This window comes from Oculina patagonica, chromosome 13 (genome assembly GCF_052425735.1).
Source record: "Oculina patagonica isolate OP01 chromosome 13, crgOcupat, whole genome shotgun sequence".
In the NCBI taxonomy this organism is placed as follows: domain Eukaryota; kingdom Metazoa; phylum Cnidaria; class Anthozoa; order Scleractinia; family Oculinidae; genus Oculina; species Oculina patagonica.
Window position 1 is genome coordinate 21,320,958 of NC_135770.1, and position 23,743 is coordinate 21,344,700.

The 23,743-nt window shown below is 38.7% G+C and overlaps 2 protein-coding genes across 3 annotated transcripts; both read left to right on the top strand.

Annotated features, from left to right (window-relative positions):
- The first annotated feature begins 1,880 nt into the window (after positions 1–1,880).
- Positions 1,881–8,132, top strand: LOC144635885 (uncharacterized). The gene is made up of 3 exons (XM_078494997.1): positions 1,881–1,947; positions 4,417–7,575; positions 7,897–8,132. Exon 2 carries the CDS (start codon positions 4,464–4,466, stop codon positions 7,566–7,568), a length of 3,105 nt encoding a protein of 1,034 aa, XP_078351123.1. The 5' UTR covers positions 1,881–1,947; positions 4,417–4,463; the 3' UTR covers positions 7,569–7,575; positions 7,897–8,132.
- Positions 8,133–13,852: 5,720 nt separating this feature from the next.
- On the top strand, positions 13,853–23,020 carry LOC144635732 (uncharacterized). Of its 2 annotated transcripts, XM_078494814.1 has the most exons (9): positions 13,853–14,142; positions 15,297–15,362; positions 15,504–15,569; positions 15,991–16,240; positions 17,270–17,423; positions 17,939–18,159; positions 20,226–20,279; positions 20,872–20,982; positions 22,557–23,020. In XM_078494814.1, exons 2-9 carry the CDS (start codon positions 15,297–15,299, stop codon positions 22,823–22,825), a joined length of 1,191 nt encoding a protein of 396 aa, XP_078350940.1. In that variant the 5' UTR covers positions 13,853–14,142; the 3' UTR covers positions 22,826–23,020. The 2 variants fall into 2 exon arrangements, with proteins under 2 accessions (XP_078350940.1, XP_078350939.1); XM_078494813.1 differs by lacking the exon at positions 13,853–14,142 and having other exon boundaries at positions 14,734–15,362.
- The last annotated feature ends 723 nt before the right edge of the window (positions 23,021–23,743 follow it).

The following is a 23,743-nucleotide window of genomic DNA, read 5'->3' on the forward strand; positions in this document are numbered from 1 at the left end:
TAAACAATCGCAATAAGTATGATTGCAGACATAGTTTTTAATTAAGCTTGGCAGTAAAAAAATAATAAAAATATATAGCCTTTGTAAATAGAGACCTGATTATTTCATTGCAGCAACCCGCGTGTAACTAATCCCTCCCCTCACCTTTAAAAACAAAAACGGAATCAGTAAGCTCAAACGTTTCAACTATCAGCCGTGTTCCTCCGCCGTTTTAGAGTGATGACTTTGCATACAAAATGCTTTTAAAAGTTGATCTACGTGTCTCTAAACGCTTTTACGAAGGTTTTAATAGGGTGTCCTGCTAATACTTGCGATGTGAATAAACGTAACTCCAGATTGGGGTGTTGAGATTCTCTTTTGCAGGCAGTTGACTAGATTAACTGATCAAATTACAATTTTGTTGAATACATGAAACGATGAACAACAACTTAAAATGTTTCGGCGTGAAAACTGCTTGAAAGACGATAAACTACAGTTATGGTTTCAACGTGGGATTCTATGTTTTCAAATACTATTCCCCGGTTGTTCGAGGGGTAGATAACGCTATCCAGTGGACATTAAATAACTATCAAGTGGATATAGTGTAGTTTGTTTTGTTATCACCTATACACTGGATAGTGAATTTTCTGATGGATAGCGTTATCCACCCTTTGAACGACCAGACTACTGAAAAGCAAGGGTTCAACAGTTTTATGTTCAACGAACATAAAACTCTTTGGTTCTTGAACATCTTTTCGTCTTTGAAAACGCCTTTCCTTTAACTTTTATAGCTGCAGGCGGTGTTTTCAAGGTTTCTTCATCAATCTGATGAAACTAATCAGTGACGATCGAGTGTTTAGGATCGCCAGACTTGATACATTTTATAAAAAAAATACCCCTTTAAAACAACCACTTGAAACAAGAACAAATACAAGTTAGATTTTTGTAAAAAATGTGTCCATAGAAATGCGTCAGTTATGTCCACTGTTAGGCGAACAAGAGTCGATTATGTATCTGTTGGGTGGGGGGGGGGGGGGGACGAAACGCGAGGGAGAGAAAGTAGGGCCCCGTCCACATTAATCGGATAAATTTGAAAACGCATCTTTTTCCTCCGGAAACCGTCCACACTAAAACAGCGTTTTCGGTCACCGAAAACTGTGCTTTTCGAAAACGGTCTCCAAAGTGGAGAAATTTGAAAACGCCGGCTAGGTGGTATAGTGTGGACGGCAAAAAGGAACTTTTCGACGTCAAATAGTCATGTGATCTCTGTAAAGAATAAAATGTTTAATTAGCTTTATAATAGCTGTGGTCATGCTTTGCAACTTTTCGTGCGATAGATGTAGCATATCGTTTTCAAATTTATCCGGATTGGTACAGGCGGAAAACATTCGTTTTCGAGGCGAAAACTCTGTTTTCAAATTTATCCGGATCAGTGTGGACGGGGCCTAAGAAGTAAATTACTCCTCCCGTGCAAACATAAATAAGTACTATTAAAAAGCGGGCCTCTACGATATTGGCTACGACAGTTGATTATGGCAATTAGTTCGGCTAGAGTATTCCATTGACGTTTGTATTTTTCCTGTTTATAGACGATGTTCCACAAATTTTAATCTCTGGTACTCTAAAAGACGCCATTTTAGAACAACCACTGCCTGGAAAAGAGGAAAACAAACAAACAAAAACAAACTTATTTACAAAGCAGCTATTTTTTAAAGCCAGTGAGCGATAAAAGTTAAGAAGCAAAATAATTGCAATCGAATCTTCGAACAGACTACAAAGGAATAATGAAAATAGAATTTCAGGAATGGCAATTAGTAAACCACAAAAAATCGAAATGTATGCAAATGGGATCGATCTCGTGACAATTGCTGCCCCTGTTAATTAAGCGACCATTCTGCTCATGCTATCAGAACTCGTTTGACTAAATCTACAGTTCTTGGTATCGTGTGTGCTGTCTTTCAGACAAAGGTAAGTTCAATTTCTGTCCTTTGTAATGTTTCAATCATGTTTGTTTTTATTTTCGTCCGCTAATTTATCTTATAAGATAAGCTTGTGTCTCCACACTGCACGTCAAACAAACTTACAGTTTGTCTTATGTCTGACAGTGCTGATATAAAAACGTCCTTCAACATACTCGATTTCCTGGTGTGGGTATTCCGGGGTGGTTATTAAGTAACGAAATGTATATTAAGTTCAGTTATAACCTTTTAATGTCAGACATCTGTAATGTTATTATTAGTGGTCGCAAGTTGGACTGTATTTTCTGTTTTGATTAGTTACAAACGCAATATCGTGACACTAGCTGCCACGCCATGCGTAACTTGTTTGCTAAACCTACTAAATTTGGCCTCGTGTTTTCCCATCTTTTCACAATGTTCAGCGGTTTGTTTGTTGGCTGCTGCAGTTTTAACTGTTTCAAAACAAGTACTGAGTCCATTGTGAAAGCTAACCAACGAGTCGATCACTTTAAAATATAGCTTTAAGCTTGCTTATATTTCCTCTGATGATTTCTTTATTATTCGAAATGAAACATTAAATACATTATTTCCTTTTCGAATTATCACTCGTTTCGCAATACATGAAAGTATTAATATTATATTTGAGGGCCGTCGAAAGATAGCTGAAAACTTACGAAGATTGAAGACACAGACACAGACACATAGTAGCTGCACAAACAATGGAGTTTACCAAAGCCCGAATCGACGAAACTAGACCACCGAAACGAAGCGGCCGGCGAAACAAACGAAACCACCGGAGAAACAAACGAAACCACCGGAACGAGCGAAATGAAAGCACCAAAATGGCCGAAAAAGCGACATCAGTTTTATCGCATTTCGCTCGTTATTCGGCTGTTTCTGTTGTCTCGGTGGATTTGTTTCGCTTGTTTCGGTGGTTTCAGTAATTCTCTCGTTTTAGTCGTTTCTATTTGGTGGTTTGGTTTCGTTGTTTGGTGTTTTAGAAAATGCCCAAACAATTTTTCAGGATTCATTTAACGTGTTTCAGTTTTAATGTTTAAAGCTTCATGTTATAGTTTTTCATCGACATAACTGATAAATGAATTGAATGAAACTGTGAAGTTGCTTCCAACTCGCACAACGTTCACAATCTCTGTCTGTTGAAGGCTGTTTCGTGAGTATTATTTTGGTGCTCTTGTGACCGCCTGGAAAAAAACACGTTTACACGTTTCTGTTTATTTAAAATATTTCTTATTGATCTACAGTGTCCCCATTTAGCAGACCAGTGCTAAATACCTTGAATAAAGTGATTTATTTTATTGATTTATTTTATTTTAAATTATTTCCTTCCAATGCGAGAGATGACGAAAATTGTTTACACGTAGGTGAAGCGAGAAGTGCCTATTCAGTAAGGAATAAGTTGTCTAATATGCTTCTTTATGTCTTAATCAGGCCATATAAGGTTTCCTTTTTTTATTGACCAAAAGCTTTCAGTTTCCACCGATTAAGATCAAGATCGCATTTTGGCCCATGTGTGCCAGTGGCTTTTCTTTTCTTTCTGGTTTCGGTCAAGTCTGAGATATTTCTTTTCATGATTAGTCAACTTGACTTATTATTGAATAACATAAAGTATACCGATGTAACCAAATAGTAACTCTGTATCAAAACGTGTCGGTTAATGACTGCCCGCTAATGTTCATTTAAAAAAGCTAATTGTGAAGGATATTTTATACAAATTCTTTAACCCTATTCAGACCGGGCTTTTTGGGCCTTCTGTGACGAATATTTATGCAATTACAATGAAACTTAAAGGATGTATGGTATGTCCACTGTATTTACTACCAAATAGTTGGTGGAGTTGATGTTAATGATGACAAAATAGGGAGATCTGGGGCATACTAACTCGAGAAAAGTTAAGTGAGATTTTTCGTACCTCGAAAATGCTATTTTAGGCGTGCTGGTAGAACTTGCACTGTTGTAGATGCCGTCATTATGCCATAAACGCACCCCATCACAACACATCACATCACTTTTATTTACCCTGGGATTTGAAGAGTAGCTTATATAACTAGTATTTCGGAGTATTTCAACAAATCACTCCATGAAAAATACCCTAAAGTGCAGAGTAACGCTGCTTTACATAAACCTCTTCACTTTTAAATGGCGGTCAGATTTTAATTAGCGGTTAATTTGTGATTTAGTAAATCGGTTCCATTGTATAATGATATACTTCAATGATGCAGGTCCAACATTTGGTTGGAAGTGGCGAGTAGACTTACTCCAAACACCATTTCGTCCGCGCTGCTTATTCTCAAACAGAAAAGTCCATTACTGCTTTTAACTCGTGGAAACAACGCTATATCTATTGCTTAATGATAACTGTAACTTTCAGGCACAATGGGTATAATATAAACAGGCAAACTCAAAACAAAATGTCTCAATCAACCTTCAAAAAGAGTAATACATATTTCATTTTTTCTAGGTGTGTACTTGGCAAAAGGCAGGCAAATTAGTCATTCCTTAACAAATATGTTAAAACAACAGATCGAAGTCTACAAGAAAAATCTTAGCCTTGCCAAAGACCTGGATGACAGGGCTGAAGAAGTACGGGTTTATGGCAAACTTGGCAACTATTATCGTCGTCAGGGTGATTTTGAACAAGCCATTGAGTGCCACAACCAACAACTGAGCATTGCTAGAGACCTGGGGCACAGAGATGAAGAAGGACGGGCCTATTGCAATCTTGGCAATGCTTATCAGTGTCTTGGTGATTTTAAACAAGCCATTGAGTACCACAACCAAAGTCTGAAGATTGCCAAAGAACTGGGCCAGAAAGATGGAGAAGGAGCTGCTTATGGCAATCTTGGCATTGCTTACAGGAGTCTGGGTTATTTGCAACAAGCCATTGAGTACCATAACCAAGCTCTGAAGATTGCCAAAGAACTGGGCCAGAGAGATGAAGAAGGACTTGCTTATGGCAGTCTTGGCAATGTTTACCATAGTCTGGGTGATTTTCAACAAGCCATTGAGTACCACAACCAACGTCTGAAGATTGCCAATGAACTGGGGCAGAGAGATGGAGAAGGACAAGCTTATGGCAATCTTGGCATTGCTTACAGGAGTCTTGGTGATTTTCAACAAGCCATTGAGTACCATAACCAAGCTCTTAAGATTGACAAAGAACTCGGCCAGAGATATGGAGAAGCACGTGCTTATGGCAATCTTGCCAATGCTTACCAGAGTCTGGGTGATTTTAAACAAGCCATTGAGTACTTCAGCGAATGTCTGAAGATCGCCAAAGAACTGGGCCAGAGAGATGGAGAAGGAAGTGCTTATTGCGGTCTTGGCAATGCTTACCAGAGTCTGGGAGATTTTAAAAAAGCCATTGAGCTCCACAATCAAAGTCTGAGCATTGCCAAAGAACTGGGGCAGAGACATCGAGAAGGAAGTGCTTATTGTGGTCTTGGCAATGCTTACCAGATTCTGGGAGATTTTAAACAAGCCATTGAGTACCACGACCAAAGTCTTAAAATTGCCAGAGAACTGGGGCAGAGGGCTGGAGAAGGAGGTGCCTATTGCAGTCTTGGCAATGCTTACCAGAGGCTGGGAGATTTTAAAAAAGCCATTGAGCACTACAATCAAAGTCTGAGCATTGCCAAAGAACTGGGGCAGAGACATCGAGAAGGAAGTGCTTATTGCGGTCTTGGCAATGCTTACCACAAGTTGGGTGATTTTAAACAAGCCATTGTGTACCACAAGCAACATCTTAAAATTTCCAGGGAACTGGAGCAGAAAAGTGGAGAAGGATGTGCATATGGCAATCTTGGCAATGCTTACAGCAAGTTGGATCATTTTGAAGAAGCCATTGAGCACTACAACCAAAGTCTGAGCATTGCCAAAGAACTGGGGCAAAGAGATAAAGAAGGACTTGCTTATTGCGAACTTGGCGTTGTTTACGAGGGGCTGGGGGATTTTGAACAAGCCATGGAGTACCACAACCAACATCTAAACATTACCAAAGAACTAGGAAAGAGAGATGGAGAAGGACGTGCTTATGGAAATCTTGGCAATGCTTACCACAGTCTGGGAGATTTTAAACGAGCCATCGAGTACCACAACCAACTTCTCAGTATTGCCAAAGAACTGGGGGAAAAGGTTCAAGAAGGATATGCATTTTCTTGTCTAGGATGTGATTTTGAATTATCGGGTAACTTGTATGAAGCCCTCGACTATTATCGATCCAGTGTAAAACTGCACAATGAAGTAAGAGCTCTTCTTCAGTCCGAAGATGTGTGGAAAATTTCCTATCGTAATAGTTGTCAACATGCCTATACTGCTCTTTGGAGAACTTTAATAAGTGTTCAAAAGACTGATGAGGCTTTGTGTGTCGCTGAGCAAGGACGGGCACAGGCCTTGATAGATCTCATCAAGTTGCGATATGAGTCCGATTTGCTTACTCCTGGTTCATTGGGACCTGAACTAACGATCTCGCGCATATTAAGTGAAACGACTACACAAACAGTTTTCGCAGCACTTGAAAGTTCCAACATCCATTTTTGGGTCCTCTCCAAAGGAAAGAAGGTTCACTTTAGACAAAAAGAAGTACCAGGTAAAGATGTCGTTGCCTTCTTCGAGTCTGTAAAGGAAGAGCTTTTCAAAGAACACCAAATTACTGGTAGAGTCGCTTGTGAAAACCGTTCACTGGAGGAGCTAAAAAAGCCATTGCCGCCCAGTAAAGACGTTGTTCAGACAACACACAAATCTTTGCGCCTCTTTTATGATTGTGTTATTGGCCCCATTGCAGACTTGCTTGAAGGCGATGAGTTGATTATTGTCCCGGATGGTCCACTGTGCTCGGTCCCTTATGCTGCCTGTGTGGATGAAGCTTCCAGAAATCTCAGTGAAACTACCAGAATTCGCATTCTTCCCTCGATTACAAGTTTAAAACTGATCACAGATTGTCCTGAGGACTACCATAGTAAGATTGGAGCGCTGCTCGTGGGAGATCCATCTGTGGAGAAAGTGAAGAGAGTACGGGGTAAGCGTGTCAGATTACCGCGTTTACCACAGGCCGAGGAAGAAGTAAAGATCATAGGCGAGATTCTCAACACCAAACCGCTCACGGGAAAAGATGCAACTAAAGAGGAGGTGCTTAAACGAATGGGTTCAGTTGCCTTGGTACACATCGCAGCACATGGCGATATGGAAGCTGGCGAGATTGCTTTGGCTCCAAATCCAGATCAAACATCCAAGATCCCTAAAGATAAAGACTTCCTGTTAACAATGTCAGATATACAAGTTGTCCAGCTACGAGAAAAGCTTGTTGTGCTTAGCTGCTGCCATAGTGCTCAAGGGAAGGTTACAGCAGAGGGTGTGGTCTGTATCGGAAGGGCTTTCCTGGGTGCTGGTGCTCGTTCTGTTCTGGTGTCACTCTGGGCAATTGATGACGAGGCCACCATGGAGTTTATGAAAAGTTTCTACAAACATCTGTGTGGTGGATGTAGCGCCAGTGTAGCTCTTAACCGAGCTATGAAATGCCTTAGAGAGTCAGAGAAGTTTGGTGCCGTAAAGTACTGGGCTCCGTTTGTACTCATCGGTGATGACGTCACCATAGAATTTGGAGAAAATCAATAAGAACATCGTGAGTAGCACTTTTCACAACTTTTAACATTTTGTTAGGTGCCTTTTATCTTTTCGTAAAGTGAAGTTTTAGCTGAGCTCATTACTTACGGGAAATGAAAATAGTTAAGTTCAATTAATATACCTCGAACAACTGATCATTATTGCTGGAATGTAAAATATTGTATGTGCATAGAAATAAAAAGAACGGTTCAAGTTCTGCCACCAGATTCTCAATAAGAGGTGTTTCCCATTATAATGCCGTTATGAGTGCGAAGTAACATAAATGGACAGTCGATCAGAAGTCTATTCAGTCTTAGTAATGGATTGCATTTTCTTGCAGAAACTGAATAATCAAGCACAGTGAGAACTACTTGTCGAGTAGCTAACAGGCCTTTTTCATATCCTTTTACCAGGGTGTATATTTCCCTTGCAGTCTGTTTCTGCTGTGATACAGCAAATTAATTAAACCGATTTATTTCTACGTCATTGCATTTTTGAAAGAGAGCGGAACATTAATTTTCTGCAACTTTTAATTTACTTTACTTTGCTCAATCCACGACTGCATTTTTTGCAATAGTCAGTTCAAAAGGTCATTTGTGTGGGTTGTGATTGGTAGATTTCGCATCATTTTGTATTTTTGTTAAGAAATCTATAGTATTGAATTGTATTTAGTCAATAGCCGTGAACCACAACGGCGAATATGTCAAGTTTTTTTGTTTAGAAGTGAACACTGTCTTTACATATCAAGCGGAGGATAGCCCGGACATCAAAAGACATAAAAAATTGATCTAGATTATCGCGAGAATGTAAATGATTTTTTTCAATCGACGTTGTTTTCGCCGTCGTGGTTATAGCGACCTTTAGATTGGACTACGAGTACGAGATTAAGTACGAGTATGAGTTTTCGAACCAAATTCGTTTTCCTCGTATAATTATAACACCAATGTTATCAATTACGTTTTTTATGTGTTAGTCAGCAACAGGACAGGGTTATAGTTCGTGGGGTACAATTTAATTACATTGTAAAGTCGTACTCGTACTCGATTTCGGGGGGGTAGCAAGTAGGGGATATGAATTAGTTTGTATTTTGAAGTTTACATTCAGGAGTATCTTGTTATATCAAAAAGGGGATCGACAAGTGTAACCCATCAGACCTCCTTCAGTCCCCCAACGTGGTACAAGCTGTCTGGGCCACAAGGCTCGACCGTGACATTCATCTATCAGTCAATTCCAAGCGAAATAATCCCACCGGGCAAACCCCGGGTATTTGACCGCTACTGAGTTCCAGATAGTGGGGAATTTGATCGAACAGAAGCCCGGATGGTCAGGCATTTGGCCGTCGACAAAATGTGTCATAAACTATAAAACGCTTGGGCATTTGATCGTGCAACTGGCCCACATAGTGGAGAATTTGATTAGACATTTTAAAAAGATTCAAATGCCCGGGGATTTCCCGGGAGTGGGGGGTGGGGGGGGGGGGCATGATCTCGCTTGGAATTGACTGATACATTACTTAGTGCAGTCACTGGATCTGTGTTACCTGCATTTATCAAAATCAAATGCCAGACCGTCGAAGCCTATATATAGACGGTACAATTAGTTTTTCTTTATACTGAAAAGAACGCTTCAGCGCTCAGCAAGAAGCAATTAAAGTTCAAAGCTTATCTCCTGCTTTCATTATCTAACAGGACTCATAGGGGAGATCTAGCATATTGTAAAGCATATTATATTCATATTTTGGTTGTAAAACTGAGGAAATAAATATTGGTACTCAAGTAGATTATCCTGTATGATAACCGTAGGCACATTAAAAATACTCTAAGGTTAAGTCAATCGTAATTGTGAATGAAGAGTCCGCGGACCTCTGATCGTGTTATGGATAGTACACTATTGAATTAATTCAGACATATTTTCCTAACAAGTAGTCAATAAGCTTTTATTCCTAACGTGGACATGTTTATGGAAATGGATCTTTTCACTGCCTTGATCATGGCGTGGTATGGGAATGGGGGCTAGGTTGAGACTTGCGGCCGAAATGGAGTGCTATTCAGTGCCTCTGAGTAACGAAATTCTTAAGTCTCCAGTCACCCCTTCTAAGTATTGTCTTGAGAATCGTTTCATTGAATGTTTGTTGTTGCCGATTGCCAAACATGTCCACGGTAATGATAATCGGGTTAAACTTTGTAAGATCAATTGTACGACTCAAGTTGTCAATTGTACCTGTGCAACGACAAACGTAAAAAGTTTAATTGGCATGCAGTCATAGTTGTTATAAGTAAGCTTCAAAGAAGAGTAATAAAAGTATGTAGCCTTCTTAAATAGAGATCTGTTTATTTTATTGCGGCAAGCAAGCGCACCTAATTTTACGCATATAAACAAAGACGGAAATCAGTGAGCGCTGACGTTCACATTATCAGCCGTGCTTCTAGGGCATTTTATAGCGAGGCTTTGCATAGAAATCACCTCGGTCGATCATTATGTGTCTAAGCGCTTTTCACGGAAGGTTTTGTAAAGGGTGTCGAAACAAAATCACGTTTGAGGTGTTGGGACTCTCTTTTGTAGGCATTCGACAAGATTAACTGCTATAATAACAATTTCGTTAAGTACATGAAACGGAGAACAACAGAACTGTTTAAAAGACGAGCAACTACAGTAATGGTTTTAATGTGGGATCCTGAGTTTTCAAGTCCTATTTGCATTCATTCAGGTCCCAGAGGCTCGAAGAGTGGATAACGGTGTCCAACACTATAGAAATTACTATCTAGTCGATAGTGTAGTTTGTTTTATCATTACTTAAACACTGGATAGTGATATATCTGGTGGCTAGCGTTATCCACCATTTCAACAACCAGGACCAGATCTTTTAGAACAAAAGTCGTTATGGAGGTGTTGTATGGGCAACTTTGTAAGTCCGTGTGCTACAGTGTGGTTATTGACATCATTCCAACATGCACATCTGTGTCTGGCAATCAGTGGCTAAACGCCAAGACGAGATCCAAAGGCCAAATAGGGTGTTCCTGTTTGTCAACAACCAACTCTTAGTCTCCAAAATTGGTCGAGTGGTGCATGTAACATTCCAACTCCATCGAGGCCCAAAGAAGAAAGACCCTAGTAACAAGGTTGCCAATGTTTATTCTAAAATGACAGACTGATAAGACGGTTCAAAACAGTGAATGAAAATGAATGTAAAAAGCTCTTGAAGTTCAAAGCAAGAGAAATTCCCCAGCCAGGAAGAGGTCTTATATTTGTGGAAAAGGATTTCTCTGTAGGCGTGCTATCGTAGGGGTGGTTAATATTAAAAAGAACTTGCGTGAGACGGGGTTATGTGGAAGATTTGCTGCGTCAGAAAAAATAATCACGCATGGTAAAACTTAAACAAAAGGATGTGAAACACCGTAACGTAAAGATGAGCATACTGCCGATTGTAAGAAGGTCTCTCTAAAGACCTGGCCAAACGGTAACGCAAGTGGACGCCAGTTATCGCAAATTGAACTGTTGTACATACTTGAATTGGCTGGCCAAACGGACTGACAAGTGCAAGCAAGTTATCAAAAAAGCCATTTCAATGCTTCTGTGCGTGCTGCAAATCAGAACTTGAAGTAAAGAACAAGACTTGCGTTGGGTGGCCAATAGGTGAAAAACTTGCATTGACTGAGTGAGTGAGTGTGAATACTTTATTTACCCTCGGATTGTAAAGTAGCTTATTTAGCTAATGTCTCCGAGCATTTCAACAGTGCAACGGGCAAAGACCAGGCCACAACACCGTAAACTTCGTGTCCTACTCTTTAGGCCATCCCAATAAAATGTTTCGTTTCCCATTGCCCCGTCTCTTGTGATAGTGGGTCGGTAGGTCGGGCAAAAAAAAAAACCAAAATGAACACTTTAAGGGTTCTGGGTTCTGATTACAAAGTCAACTCGTGAACGTGGTCTTTTCGTTCGTTATTCCTTAACAGTCTTTAAATGACGTGGTATCGATGTTTATTAAAGACAAAGACATCACATCATACCAATTGTTGTTAATATAACAAGATCGTGTACTTGTAAATTGAAGTACTCGCTACTTTGACTAGTGAATCTGGATTTTTTTTAACATTCGAAAAAAATCGCTCTGTCGGGCGATGGGAAACGAAACATTTTATTGAGATGGCCTTACGATAAGTGTGTGGGTTCTTTAACGTCCCGTGCTGGGGTTCCGGTTTTTCAACAATCACAGCTGATCAAGTGAAACATGTGACATTCCAGCCTCATCGAGTCCTAAAGAGCCTAGTAAAACGATTGCCAACGTTTTTGTTAACGAAACTGATTCAAGCCTAAATATATAGATTTAGGAAAGCCTAAAAGCGGAGCTTCCTTTTAATTTATTTAATCTTTGCTGGAGTTACAATGTTTTCATTTTGATAAATATGCGGTCAAAGCTTTTATGCCTCACTGGCCCATAGGTGCAAGGCAAATATAAATCCATCATAATCTCGAGGCAGAACAAATAATGGACAAAAAATTAATTAAGAGTCTATTCAGTGTAATTATTCAGTGTAAAAGTGGACTACACTAAAGCAAAAAAAAAAAAAATGTTTGAACTACTTTAAAAAATATGAGTCAGTTTATATTTTTCACCTCGCGCTCGAGCCTGAGATGGGGTTAACATGTTTTTCAGAGCAAGTTTAGTTTAAATAAATTTATTTTGTTCGAGCTTTTTGCTTTGTCGTCGTTTAGCACTTCGAAAAACGTCACTTATACTGTATGAATTTTTTCCGCCGAGAAAATGTAGGCTGAAAGTCGGAATAAACTCACAGCAATAGAAAATAAACTCTCGCGGCAAGGGATTATAATTCGACTTTAATGACGGCCAAAGAAAATCAACTTACGGCAATAGAAAATCGGTTAATCCGTAGCAAATAAAACCAACTCAGGGGAACAAAAAAAATGAACTGACATTTAAGCGTAAGCTTAAATGTACTACAAGTTACAGTTAAAGCGACTTAAAGGGGCAAAGTATATTGCTTAAGTTAAGGAAAGATCTAAACTTTACCTACACAGAATCTATCGAAACTGCGCTTAGAAAGTAAGCTTAAGTTTATATACATCATGAAATTTTCTGTCACAAAATCAGGCTCAGCAATTCAGTACAGGTTGTTACCTTGCATCAGGTTCCTGTATCTTTCTTCAGCGGACTTGATCCATGCAGTGTTTAGCTTCGTTTTTACACGATCATTGCTAAAGTTGTTGTATTCTTGATGTTGACGGCCGAAGAATCATCCGCAAACAACAGAAACTAGAAAACTGGACGTGCACAAGGAATAACATTCGCAATTATTCCGGGTCTCATCGTACACCTCTTTCTTTATTTACAATTTCACGGAATATAGGTGACTTTTGAGGACATCGTGCGAGAAATATTACGGTAAGAAAGTTCTCGATTCTCTGTCGCTCTTTTTTATACCCTCGGTTTCATTCAGCCTACACAGTGAACACCGCGCAACACATTTTCCCGCGTTTTCATAACATTACTTCGTTTAGATCAAACTGAAACGTCCACATCATCCAGTCGATAGAAGATAACGTCAATTGTTCGTTTTACGGTTACGAAAAATGCGACCAGAGACCAATAAATTGAATTTAACAGTGTAGCGATCAAACGAGAGCCATCGAGCCATGTTTTTTTTTTTGGCGTAAAGGCTTCGATACATAACACTCACACACGAAAAAAGACTAACAAAAAAGAGCAGTTGGTTAATAAACCTCTTAGATATTTTGCTGTGTAGTATCGCTGTGTAATTTTACTCCTTGTGTACATTTTGTCTTGCCGTGCGAGCTTTATTTGCTGTTTGTAATTTCCTTACTTTTCTTTAGCCACGCGCGGGCAACCTCGTCCCCAGGCCTAATCCGTGCGTACGGGCGTACGTACGTACGGACGTAGGCGACTCCCAAAATTTCTCGGTTCGATAGGATACCATTTGCCTGCCTATGGATGCTCCGCTCGCGCGCCTTCGGCGCGTGGGAGCTCCGCTATGACACGGCCGAAACATTAAAAGGAGATGAGGTATAAAGCAAGAGCCTAGAAAGGGACCAGCCAAGAATGTGCCTTATATTTGCTGAGAAGGCTTTTTCTGTGGGCTTACAATTTACATACGAAGTTATAACATTTTAATAAATTTAAACCTTTTCGGCTTCGTATGGAGATTACCCATTTCAGATCATGATGTTCTATATAGAATTTTTCTTTTATCTATCTGAAAATTATCCATTCACTCCCTAAATTTGAAAGAAATAATTCTCAAGGGCAACATTACGTTGTCTCAAATCAGATAACAAACGAACGAAGCTAAAATGGGCTGTTGGAGCGTTTTTTAAAAAGCTAAGTCGACCCAGGCCAATGCGCTGATGCGATTCACTGAAGACCAGTTTATCTTATTGACGACCGGCGAGGGATCTCGTAAAATCACACCGTGACAGTTTCGATGACTAACCTGTATACCTGTTTTAAGAAGAAAGCTAGTACAAGCCAACGATATCATCTGTAAATGGAGGGAAGACGACCATTAGACACGTAAATCTAAGGCAGGCTTGATGACAAAAGTATTGTAAGGTAAGGCGAATTGATGACCAATTATATATTTCCTTTTAGGTGATAGATAATTTATTTTCCTCCACATTGAATTGTTTCGTTAGCGAAGGCGCCAATTCAATACGGTTGAAACTATGAAACAAAACATAGTATTAAATTCCGCTCCTTTTAATTCGAAAGACTGCATTCATTGTGAGATCAAATCAAACTGACGGTCCTATAAAGTATGGAGTATAAAGTATGGAAAGCAAAACAGTTTGTACTAAAATGAGCGGCGAATTTTGCTGTGAACTTTTTATCAAAGAGTTCGCTATGGGTGCTTTTCATTGTCTCCATTATTTGTCTGTTTAAAAGCGAAAACAATATCGGCTTGGTTTTTGCCATTTTTGCAGCTAAAAACTATAATATCATAGGTGACAAATTACTCCTTAATTTTGGCGCGAAATTTTAACGTTAATTTATAATTTTACATGTGAAATTATAAAATTGCCATGGCAACGTAGTTAGCGGCAAGATGGCGCCCGGGATAAAAGGTGTTTTAAAGCTTAAACTTTGCACATTTTCGCTTGAATTTCATGTTAGCCAGCTAGCCTTGGCCATGTAATGAAACGTTTGATAATATTTTATATTTCAACGTCAATATGACTTCAAGACTTAAGCCAATTTCATAAATGGCAACGAGCGTATTTTTTAGCGTTTTACACGGGCGCCATTTTCAGTTCATTCAAGACGAACTATGGTCATAATGCGAGAAATAATTGACGGTTGATTCATCTTTGAAACTTTTTTGTCAACAGCAAAGAGGAATCTCTCAAAGGTTTTCTTCAAAGACTAAAAAACTTGCGAACTTAAGCAAAATGTATGCTTTCAACTTTTCAAAGCTCGGAGTTCGCGATGCAATATACCAGTCAAAAATCTATGATTGCAAGCGTAATTTGTCACCTATGATATTAAAATTTAATTAAATGTTATACTCGTGAAATTAGAAATAATTTCACTTGCATTTTGTCAAAATTCTTATAATTTCCCTCGCCTAAAGGCTCGGGAAATTATTAACATTTTGACAAAACGCGCGTGAAATTATTTCCCAATTTCACTCGTCACCATTTGATTACCCATACAAATTCCCCTGCCAGTGTGCTAAATATATCATGTCTCGGATTTCAATTTCACAGATGCATTTCCTGGCATTTTTCCTGCTAATCAGCCTTCTTCATTCTTTTGAAGTTACGATCATTGAGGTAAGATGTCGATGTGTGCAGCAACGAAACAAAACTTTTATTTTATTATATATAGGCTGGACTTTTTAACATTCTTTGAAAAAAATATTTGTTAACACCTTTTTTGCACTTAGTTAAAAACATTTTTCACTTTTTTATTAGGGGGAAACAAGCATGGCAAATGTGAAAGCAATATGGAGTCGATATGCACAAGTCACACAAGGAGACGTAAGGGGCAAACTACTTAAATAACTTTATTTAATTAAATTGTAAAAGCAAATATAATCGATGGTTAATTAAGTAGCCACACAGACGCCGTAGAATTTGTGACTTATTCTAACTTTCCCGGCCTTGTGATTTGTCCTTCCTTTACATCGGGAGTGAACCCTCCAACTTGATGGCAGCAATGAGTTCGTCTACTAGTTCGAGAAAACGAACCAGTTCGTCAAAATAAAATTTCGGTCTGACCGGTCAAAGTGGTCTGCTGCGCATTTAATTTAAAAAAAAAAACAATTGCCGTGGGAAGTTTGGCGTTTGGCTTAATGAAAGATATCCGAAAGTTTACCCTAAAAAGGGACGAACAAGTAAAACATAGTATGCTGCCAGCTACCACTTTTAGACTTTATATTTCAGTTTTTATCTTTCTAAGAGCACATACTATGGAGATTATCCAGGAGGTGGAGCATGCGCGTTAGATCCACCGTCGCCGCTGAACGACCAGCCTGGTTGGATCATGGTGGCAGCTGGACAATATGACTATCAGAAGTCCCTTGGGTGCGGCATGTGTATCGAAATCACGGCCAACGGGGAGCAAACAAGCTCCTCTACTGGAGGACCCACACCCATGAAAGGCACCTACAAGGCCTATGTGGGTGACCTGTGCGGAGGATGTAAACAGGGTACGTCTGTGGTAATTCCGTCGTGCAAGTATAAACAAACATTTTTCTCCGACGAAGGATTCAGTCTTTTCAAATCCCATAAAGCCTATTTTTTAGTAACTAAACCACTTCAGGCAGCTGGTATGATGGAGGATTCAACCTCGTTCGCAGGGTTTCTCTCACCCCACCCACCAGAGCGAGGAGCCAGGAACTAGGAACCAGGAGCTAGGAACCAGGTTGTGGAGGATTATGCCCGAGGCTGAAAGTTGAACAGTTTGCCCAGAGGCGAAGTTTTGAAGGCAACTGTGTAATTTTGAGGACAGTCCCACGGCCAAGGGCATTCTTTTGCAATATACCCGGCAAGGCAGAAAGGGTTTTGTTTATTTATTTTACTACCCTCCAATTTATTTGTACAACGCGCTTTACGGCAGTAAAAAGTAAACAACACAGCGAAAATCAAGGCGTAATTTTGGGTGAAATATATGTAAGGCGATTGGTTTACGTACTTTTTAACACTGTAGTTTGATTGAAAATTTAGACTTGAAAGGTGGTTCGTTTGTTTACGTTGCCCGTCTTTGGAATCGTGCGACTGATATCCAAATCAGACGGGGTATATTGTATTCAACTAGCATATATACTCGTCGTCTGATTTTGTACTGAGTGATATGTTTTGTCCTCTAATAACGCACGTAAATTAATCGGTGGGCTACTGGATAATTAATAATTAGTAAACTTATATTGCGCAAGTTTCAATTGACGATTTGATTTTCACCTGCGCATTACAATATTTGTAAAAATTTGAACTATTTAAAAGCCCTTTAAAATTAATTAAATACTAAAATACCTTTATTAACTTCCAGTTTATAATGAACGAAGTGTTTTAAGCCCACCGGCGCAGGACAACAGTTTCGTTAGAAGCAGTAACTTTGTTTTCATATTTAGAATTGTAATTCCTCATTTTATTTGAACATACTAATTTGCTTTAGCTTCCCCGTGTACAATTGGTCTGTTTGACTAAATTGTGTTTTTTTTTTTCATTAATCCTCACAGCTGGTTTTGATCTTTATATCCCTGGGTTTGGTAAATACAAGACTTCATTTAAGGCAGTCGAGTGCCCTACTGTATCAGGCACAGAGGGAAATATCCAGTTCCGTTTTACAGGAAGTAACCCCTGGTCCATGAAATTACAGGCTCGAAACTCCAAGTAAGTGCAATTAGGCCAATTTCAGACAATACAGAAAGAACTTTAAACTGACTTGATACTAAACCAGTGAATAAAGACAATTTTGAGGCACACGGTAGAAAACGTCAAGTGAATCGTTTAATCGAAAGAAGTTTTTTTTACTCTTTATCTAAATAGATGAGTTTTTGATTTTTCGGCACTGTCTTTATTACGCACAAGTTATGTATCTGTGTGAAATGGTCTTTGATGTATTTAATATTGTCCTTACTGTCTAGTTTTTGTTGTTGTTAGCATTTAATACAAAAAGGATCATTTCACTCATATGCTTATATTTCACTTATATTTGTTGTTGTTGATGATGTTGTTGTTTTCGTTGTTGTTTCTGTCTATTATCATTCAAATACCATTTACAGCAAAAGGACAAATTGCAAATGTCAAGTTTTGCTGAGAATATTCATCTTTTCTTTTCCCTTGTGTTACGAGCTGTTTAAATCCCTGGATTTCTTTAACATTGTTTGGCTTCGTTTATTTAACAGAGTGATAACTGTAGGTATGGAGATCTTGCACAATAACAAGTGGATTTGTATGAAGCGAACAGATGACAACTACTTTACTATTAACGGATTAGGAGAAATAAAATACCCAAAGAAATTCAGGTTAACAAGTATCAGTGGCGAACAACTGGTCACTACGCTACCTGGGATTCAAAACAACGAGAATATTGCCAGTGATATACAGTACTCGGGATTTGACCCAGGTATGGGTAAGATTAATTTTGCGAAAATTGTATCTTTCGAAGGTAGAAAATATCCATTCTTTTAACAATGGCTACCCCAGTCAGGCGTCGGTCAAAAAAGGAGCATGCTGGTTTTGCTGCAAAATGATCCTGATAAGACCGTGTATTTATTATAGATGGTTAAACAGTTAAGAAGGACTTTAAATAAAAACCGCGCTTGCACTGGCAGAAAATTGAAAAATCAAATTCCTTCATTATTTTGCTCATTAATAGCTTTTAGGTAGATAAGAAACCTGATGTATTTTGTTCCCCCCAGAAGTCTTCTAATTTCGAGAAAAAAAACCAAAGTCAGTTTTCGTGATCGGAGCCTCAAAGTGACACAATTTTCAACCCGAAATTCGCTATCGTTAACTCTCGTTCACAAACAAAGCCACATATGCATTGAAAACTTTGGATGCTTTCTATCAACAGAGAAACTCTTTTCCATTCGCTAAAATATAATTTCAGGGCTTAAGCAAAACTCTTCGAACTGAAATAATTAAAAAGGTGGGGAATACTTTTCACGATACTAGAAAGTCTAATTAAACGGCAGTTTTCAACGGAATTATTTATTATGTGGTATAACTCCAAATTTTCTCAATTGTCGTTTAAACACACATGTAAATGTTTATCTAAGACATACCTGAGAATTGGCTTGGGTTGTTGAAGGCAGCATATTTATCAATGCATCGTAGTCCCACAAAATGTTGTGATATCGATCAAAATAGCCTAACTTACAGCTAAACACTTCTTGGCTCCAAAATGCAACAAAGCAACTGTTAAGCGCGAAATTCCTTTTGCATCTTCATCCTTAGCAATTTTCCTTTATCGTCGTTCTTTTCTCTTGACGAAAGTGTGTACAGAACGCCAGAACGATCAATTTGCTTCCTCAAACTGCGTTGTCGGTGCTGGAGAATTGTTTTGCGTTATTTTAACTCCGTGACATTCTCGACCCCAGAGCTCTTACTGCGCAGACTCACTTACGTCACAATATCGTTTTTCATGTCACGTGTATTATGTCACGTAAGTCACAAATCTAATCTTGTGGCAAAATGGCGAAGAGGTTTTGCGATCAAAATGGACCTTAATTGACCCAGGTTGGCTTTTTTATCTCACTCTTTCGTTGAAAAGGGAATTTTGCAATGGAACATTCGGCAAGGAGAAGGAAAGACGAGCATTTGGGGTTAAAACATTCATTATCGTGGCGTTTGGCAATTAGAAGTATTTACACAGTTTACGGTCATGCTGTGAAAATTTGCCGAAGTTTGATGCCCTCTAAGTGAGAATCTTTCCAATAACCCGAGCCAATTCTCAGGTATGTTTAATTAGAATATCTGTATGCATGTTTGAGCGAGAATTGAAAAAATTTAATGTTATACCACATGCTAAATACTGCCGTTGAAAATTACTATTTCATTCAAATTTTTGTTATCGTAAAAAGCATTTCTTGTCAGTTCATTTTTTTCAGTTGGAAGAGTTGCGATAAATCCCTGAAATTATATTCTAGCGAAAGAAAAAGAGTTTTTATGTAGATAGGAAGTGACCAAATTTCTCTGCGCGGTTTTGTAGGCGAACGCGAGGAGTGTTCATAATAGCTAATTTCGGGTTTAAAAGTTAGGAAATTTGTGACTTCGAGCACCGAAATCGATTTTCTTTGTTTTCTCAAAATTAGAAGACCTCTAGGGGAAACAAACTACATCAGGTTTCTTATCTACCTTAACGCTAATAATGAGCAAAAAACGAAGAAAAATCGATTGTCCAATTTCTGCCCGGAAATCAAATTCTTGCTCGGCCGTTCGTAAAAGTCACTCTTAAAACGTTTTTTTATATGATAGATAGTTTGGTCGCTTGTGTCGCAAAAGGGTCATTGCTGAGTTTTTAATATGGCGGCAATTCGAAAACTGTGACGATTTAACCCTTTCATATGACGTCATATAATGATGATGCGGCCTCAAAGGTCCATAAACATAACAGAAATGAAGGTCTGAATAAATTTTAAAATAATAATACACACTTCCAATGCTTATATATTGTTCGCACTTTGGCAGGTAGTAATCCAGAAAATATCAAATGCTATGGACAGGCAGGAAAACCTCAGCAACGTGAGTGCATCAACATGAATCCTTTTACATAAAGTCGAGTATACTGTCATTATCAAACACGTGAAAATTCAACCCCACACTATAGTAAATAAAGTCAGCCGGTGCTTTTGTTTGCGAATCTGACATTCAGTTATATATTCTCTGTGAAATTTGCAATCTGATGTCCTGTATTTTAACTTTCAACTTAATTACAGCCATCGCAATCTTTGATTCTGATAAAGCTAGCTTAAAAAACATTGTATGACTAGATATCCCTAGAACTGAAGTTGAGTCCTGCCACCCAGTTATTATGCAGTCTTTGAAAGAAATATATCCTTCAGTGTTACACGGAAAGAGCCAACAATTTCACTTTTAACCACTAATTAAAGGATTTACAAGCTCTTTGAACGTTTAGAATTAATTTATAAACAGTAGGTTGTCCTTTTTACGCTAAGTCGTATGCTGATGATGCAAAATATAAAAAGTGACGTCAGCAAAGATACGCCAACAGCTTTTAGGTAACAAAAAACGGCAGAACTCGACAAAAGGCTCGATTTCCGCCTTTCTCTATTTTTTGTAAAAAAAATTAATGTTTAACATGTCACATTTACAGCCATTGGTCCAAATAGAGCGCCAGCCGCGGCTCCTGGGGGTTCACCCTTTCCAACAGTGCAGCCTACAGGTGGCAGTGTTTCAACACCAACTACCTCGCTGCCTTTCGAAGGTAAAGTTGTTAAAGCTGTTTTATGTCCGTTTTGAGTAGAGTCGAATGTTCTGGCGTGAACTTAAGAAGAAGGACCCATGTACTTTTTCCTTAACATATGAGAATGTATAAAACTTTAAATGTCACTCAATTTTCGGGCGTGACATCCACCCAAGAAAAGCTAAGATCCTTGAACGAGCAGTCACAAGTTACACCAAGAGACTGTTTTTAGAGTAGTGGCACTCAACAGTGGAATCTACGCAGTTAACGAAAGGAATCGCCTTCCGCGAGCTTACACTCCACTTCTAAGAAATTAAAAAAAAAATTCGATGGCGTATTCAAACATGCTTAGCGCGTGCTAATTTATAACGAAGATCATTTCGCTCTGACAAAGGTGGGCAGTGGCCACCGAAAATTTAGTGACATTTAAGTTTAGATCGGAAGAATCTTATTAATAATCAGCCTACCGATCGCCACAGAAAAAGTGTATGAGAATGTCTTCGACCCGAAAATTATTCTATTAACGTACCGTTTGTGACATTATCCATTGTATTGTTTATTTGATTATTGGTTTTTCAGTTATTTCTATTTTGTCATTGTTTTTGTTTCATATCTCGAAAAAGCTCAGCTGAAGGCTGGATCATTTAACTTTTTTAAGAGATTACTAACATAAAAAGTATTGAAAAGAGATGCAGTATTTATGTTCTACAGTTCAGTGTATGACAGATGTATCATTTTCTATAAAAAGTTTATTACCTTTTCTGTCAACAATCATATAAAGGGTAAGAGTTAGGATCTCAAAGCGAAACCTCCCAATATAGAACTTTCTTAAGTAACCCCAACCCCCCTCCCCTCTCCGACCTGGCCTCAAGAAATTTAACCTGTCCTTTGTTAAGCGAGTTAACACGGGCAATTTTCATGTGGCAATTTTAATGTCACAACTTTTATTTGCTCGTGTAGATGAGAAAAATTAGTCCATTTTTATGTGACAAATATAGTTGTTGACAGGCTGTCAAATAAAAGTTGTCACCGCCATACAAAAATTGCTCGTGTATATGTGGTCCCCAATCTCCCAAATTCCCACTGAGCACTTTACGCGCGTATCTCTGTGCGTATCACCGCTGTCCACCTTTGGACTGATGACAAATAAATAATTGCTTAGCCATCTACTCGATCAGATATATTTGTCACATAAAAATTCCCCGTGTAAACCCGGCTTTAGACGGTTCACAGTCTAATTTTCAACACAAAAGAACACAAGAGAAACAGCGAGCGAAAGAGGCGCAAAGGAAAATCACAGCGGTTGGGCGCTTTGCCCTGGCATGGAGTCGAGTCCTCCCGCGATTCAAACAATCGAAGAAACATCTTTTGACATCTTTTGTCTACTGAGAATCGCAGAATCTTTCTAACAACACAATCTTTTGGATCGAGAAATTTGAAGATAATGATAGTGACAGGCTAATAATAATATATATTTTTTTTAAAAAAAAAGAAAATCAATGATTGTGGAGAAATGTTGTCGACCATATTTTTTAATCCTCTTCTCAAAGATATTTATTACTCCAAAACACACCATTTTTTCTTTTTTTTTCCAGAGTGGGACAGAACTTTCTGCAAAGAAAAGCCCACAGGTTTTTACGCTGACCCAAAAGACTGCAACAGTTTTTACCAGTGCGCTAACGGGGTGACATACTGGAAGCAATGCCCCACGGGACTTCATTTCAACCCAGTTTTAAAGAACTGTGACATGCCTGATAATGTGAACTGTATTCCACAACAGCAAGATACGATAGCATGTCCGCATGGAAGAATCATTCTAACTGCAAAGAAAAGTGTTTGTGATAAAACCCGTCAGACGCAGTAATGAACAGTTTGATTTTCTCTTTTCTTTTTCATGGCACAGGAACAGGAACGACTGAATTTTGTTTGTCGACATTGGTTTACCTTACCTGTAGTCGACATAGAGTCGATCATATTTAAAATACAGCGATACGGCAAGATCATCAATGTTCAAGCAAAGTAGTGGACGAAACATGCTTTTGAGCCAAAATAAATAAAACTACATTTTGGTCCGATCCTATGAAACGCATTTAAATGAGGAGCTGTTCACAGCACAAATATAATCTGTCTTATCTATATAGTTTATCGTGGTTAGGAAATACGCTGTAAAAATGCACAGAAATAATATATACTAGAATGTCAATTTTAAGATATAGATTATCCAGACGTTTCCAACGAACAGGTTAAACAGGTCTTATAGAGCACGAAAATTGTGAGATGGCTAAAATAATTTTAGGCAAGCGCTGGGTTTCACGAGTATAAAGCTGTTAGGTGTGAGGGAAATCCACCTCCTTGGCGACTATTGTTATTCGTAGAAAGCGGCCGAGCAGAATCGAATGTTTAATCTTGAATTACTAAATTGCCATAATTATCGACACATAGACATATGTAATGAGTACAAAATATTTACCGTCGGTGGACCACTTTTCACATTTCACGTCACAGTAATATTTTTCGTACAGCTAATTTTCATAAAATCAGTGCATACGGCTGTAACGTGTCCATTGAAGCGTGTTATAGTCTACGATCACCCAGGCCGACTCGCTGATGCGTTCTATTGGTGACCAGTTTATTTTATTGTGGACGGTACAGCCCTCTTTGTCAGCTCCATTAGCACACCAGTCCACGGTGAAACCTCGCACAAGCAATGTCAAACGTAAATGAAATGTATAGACGGTAAATTGTCTGATGCAACTATAAAAGCTTAGGGAGACTAAAAAGT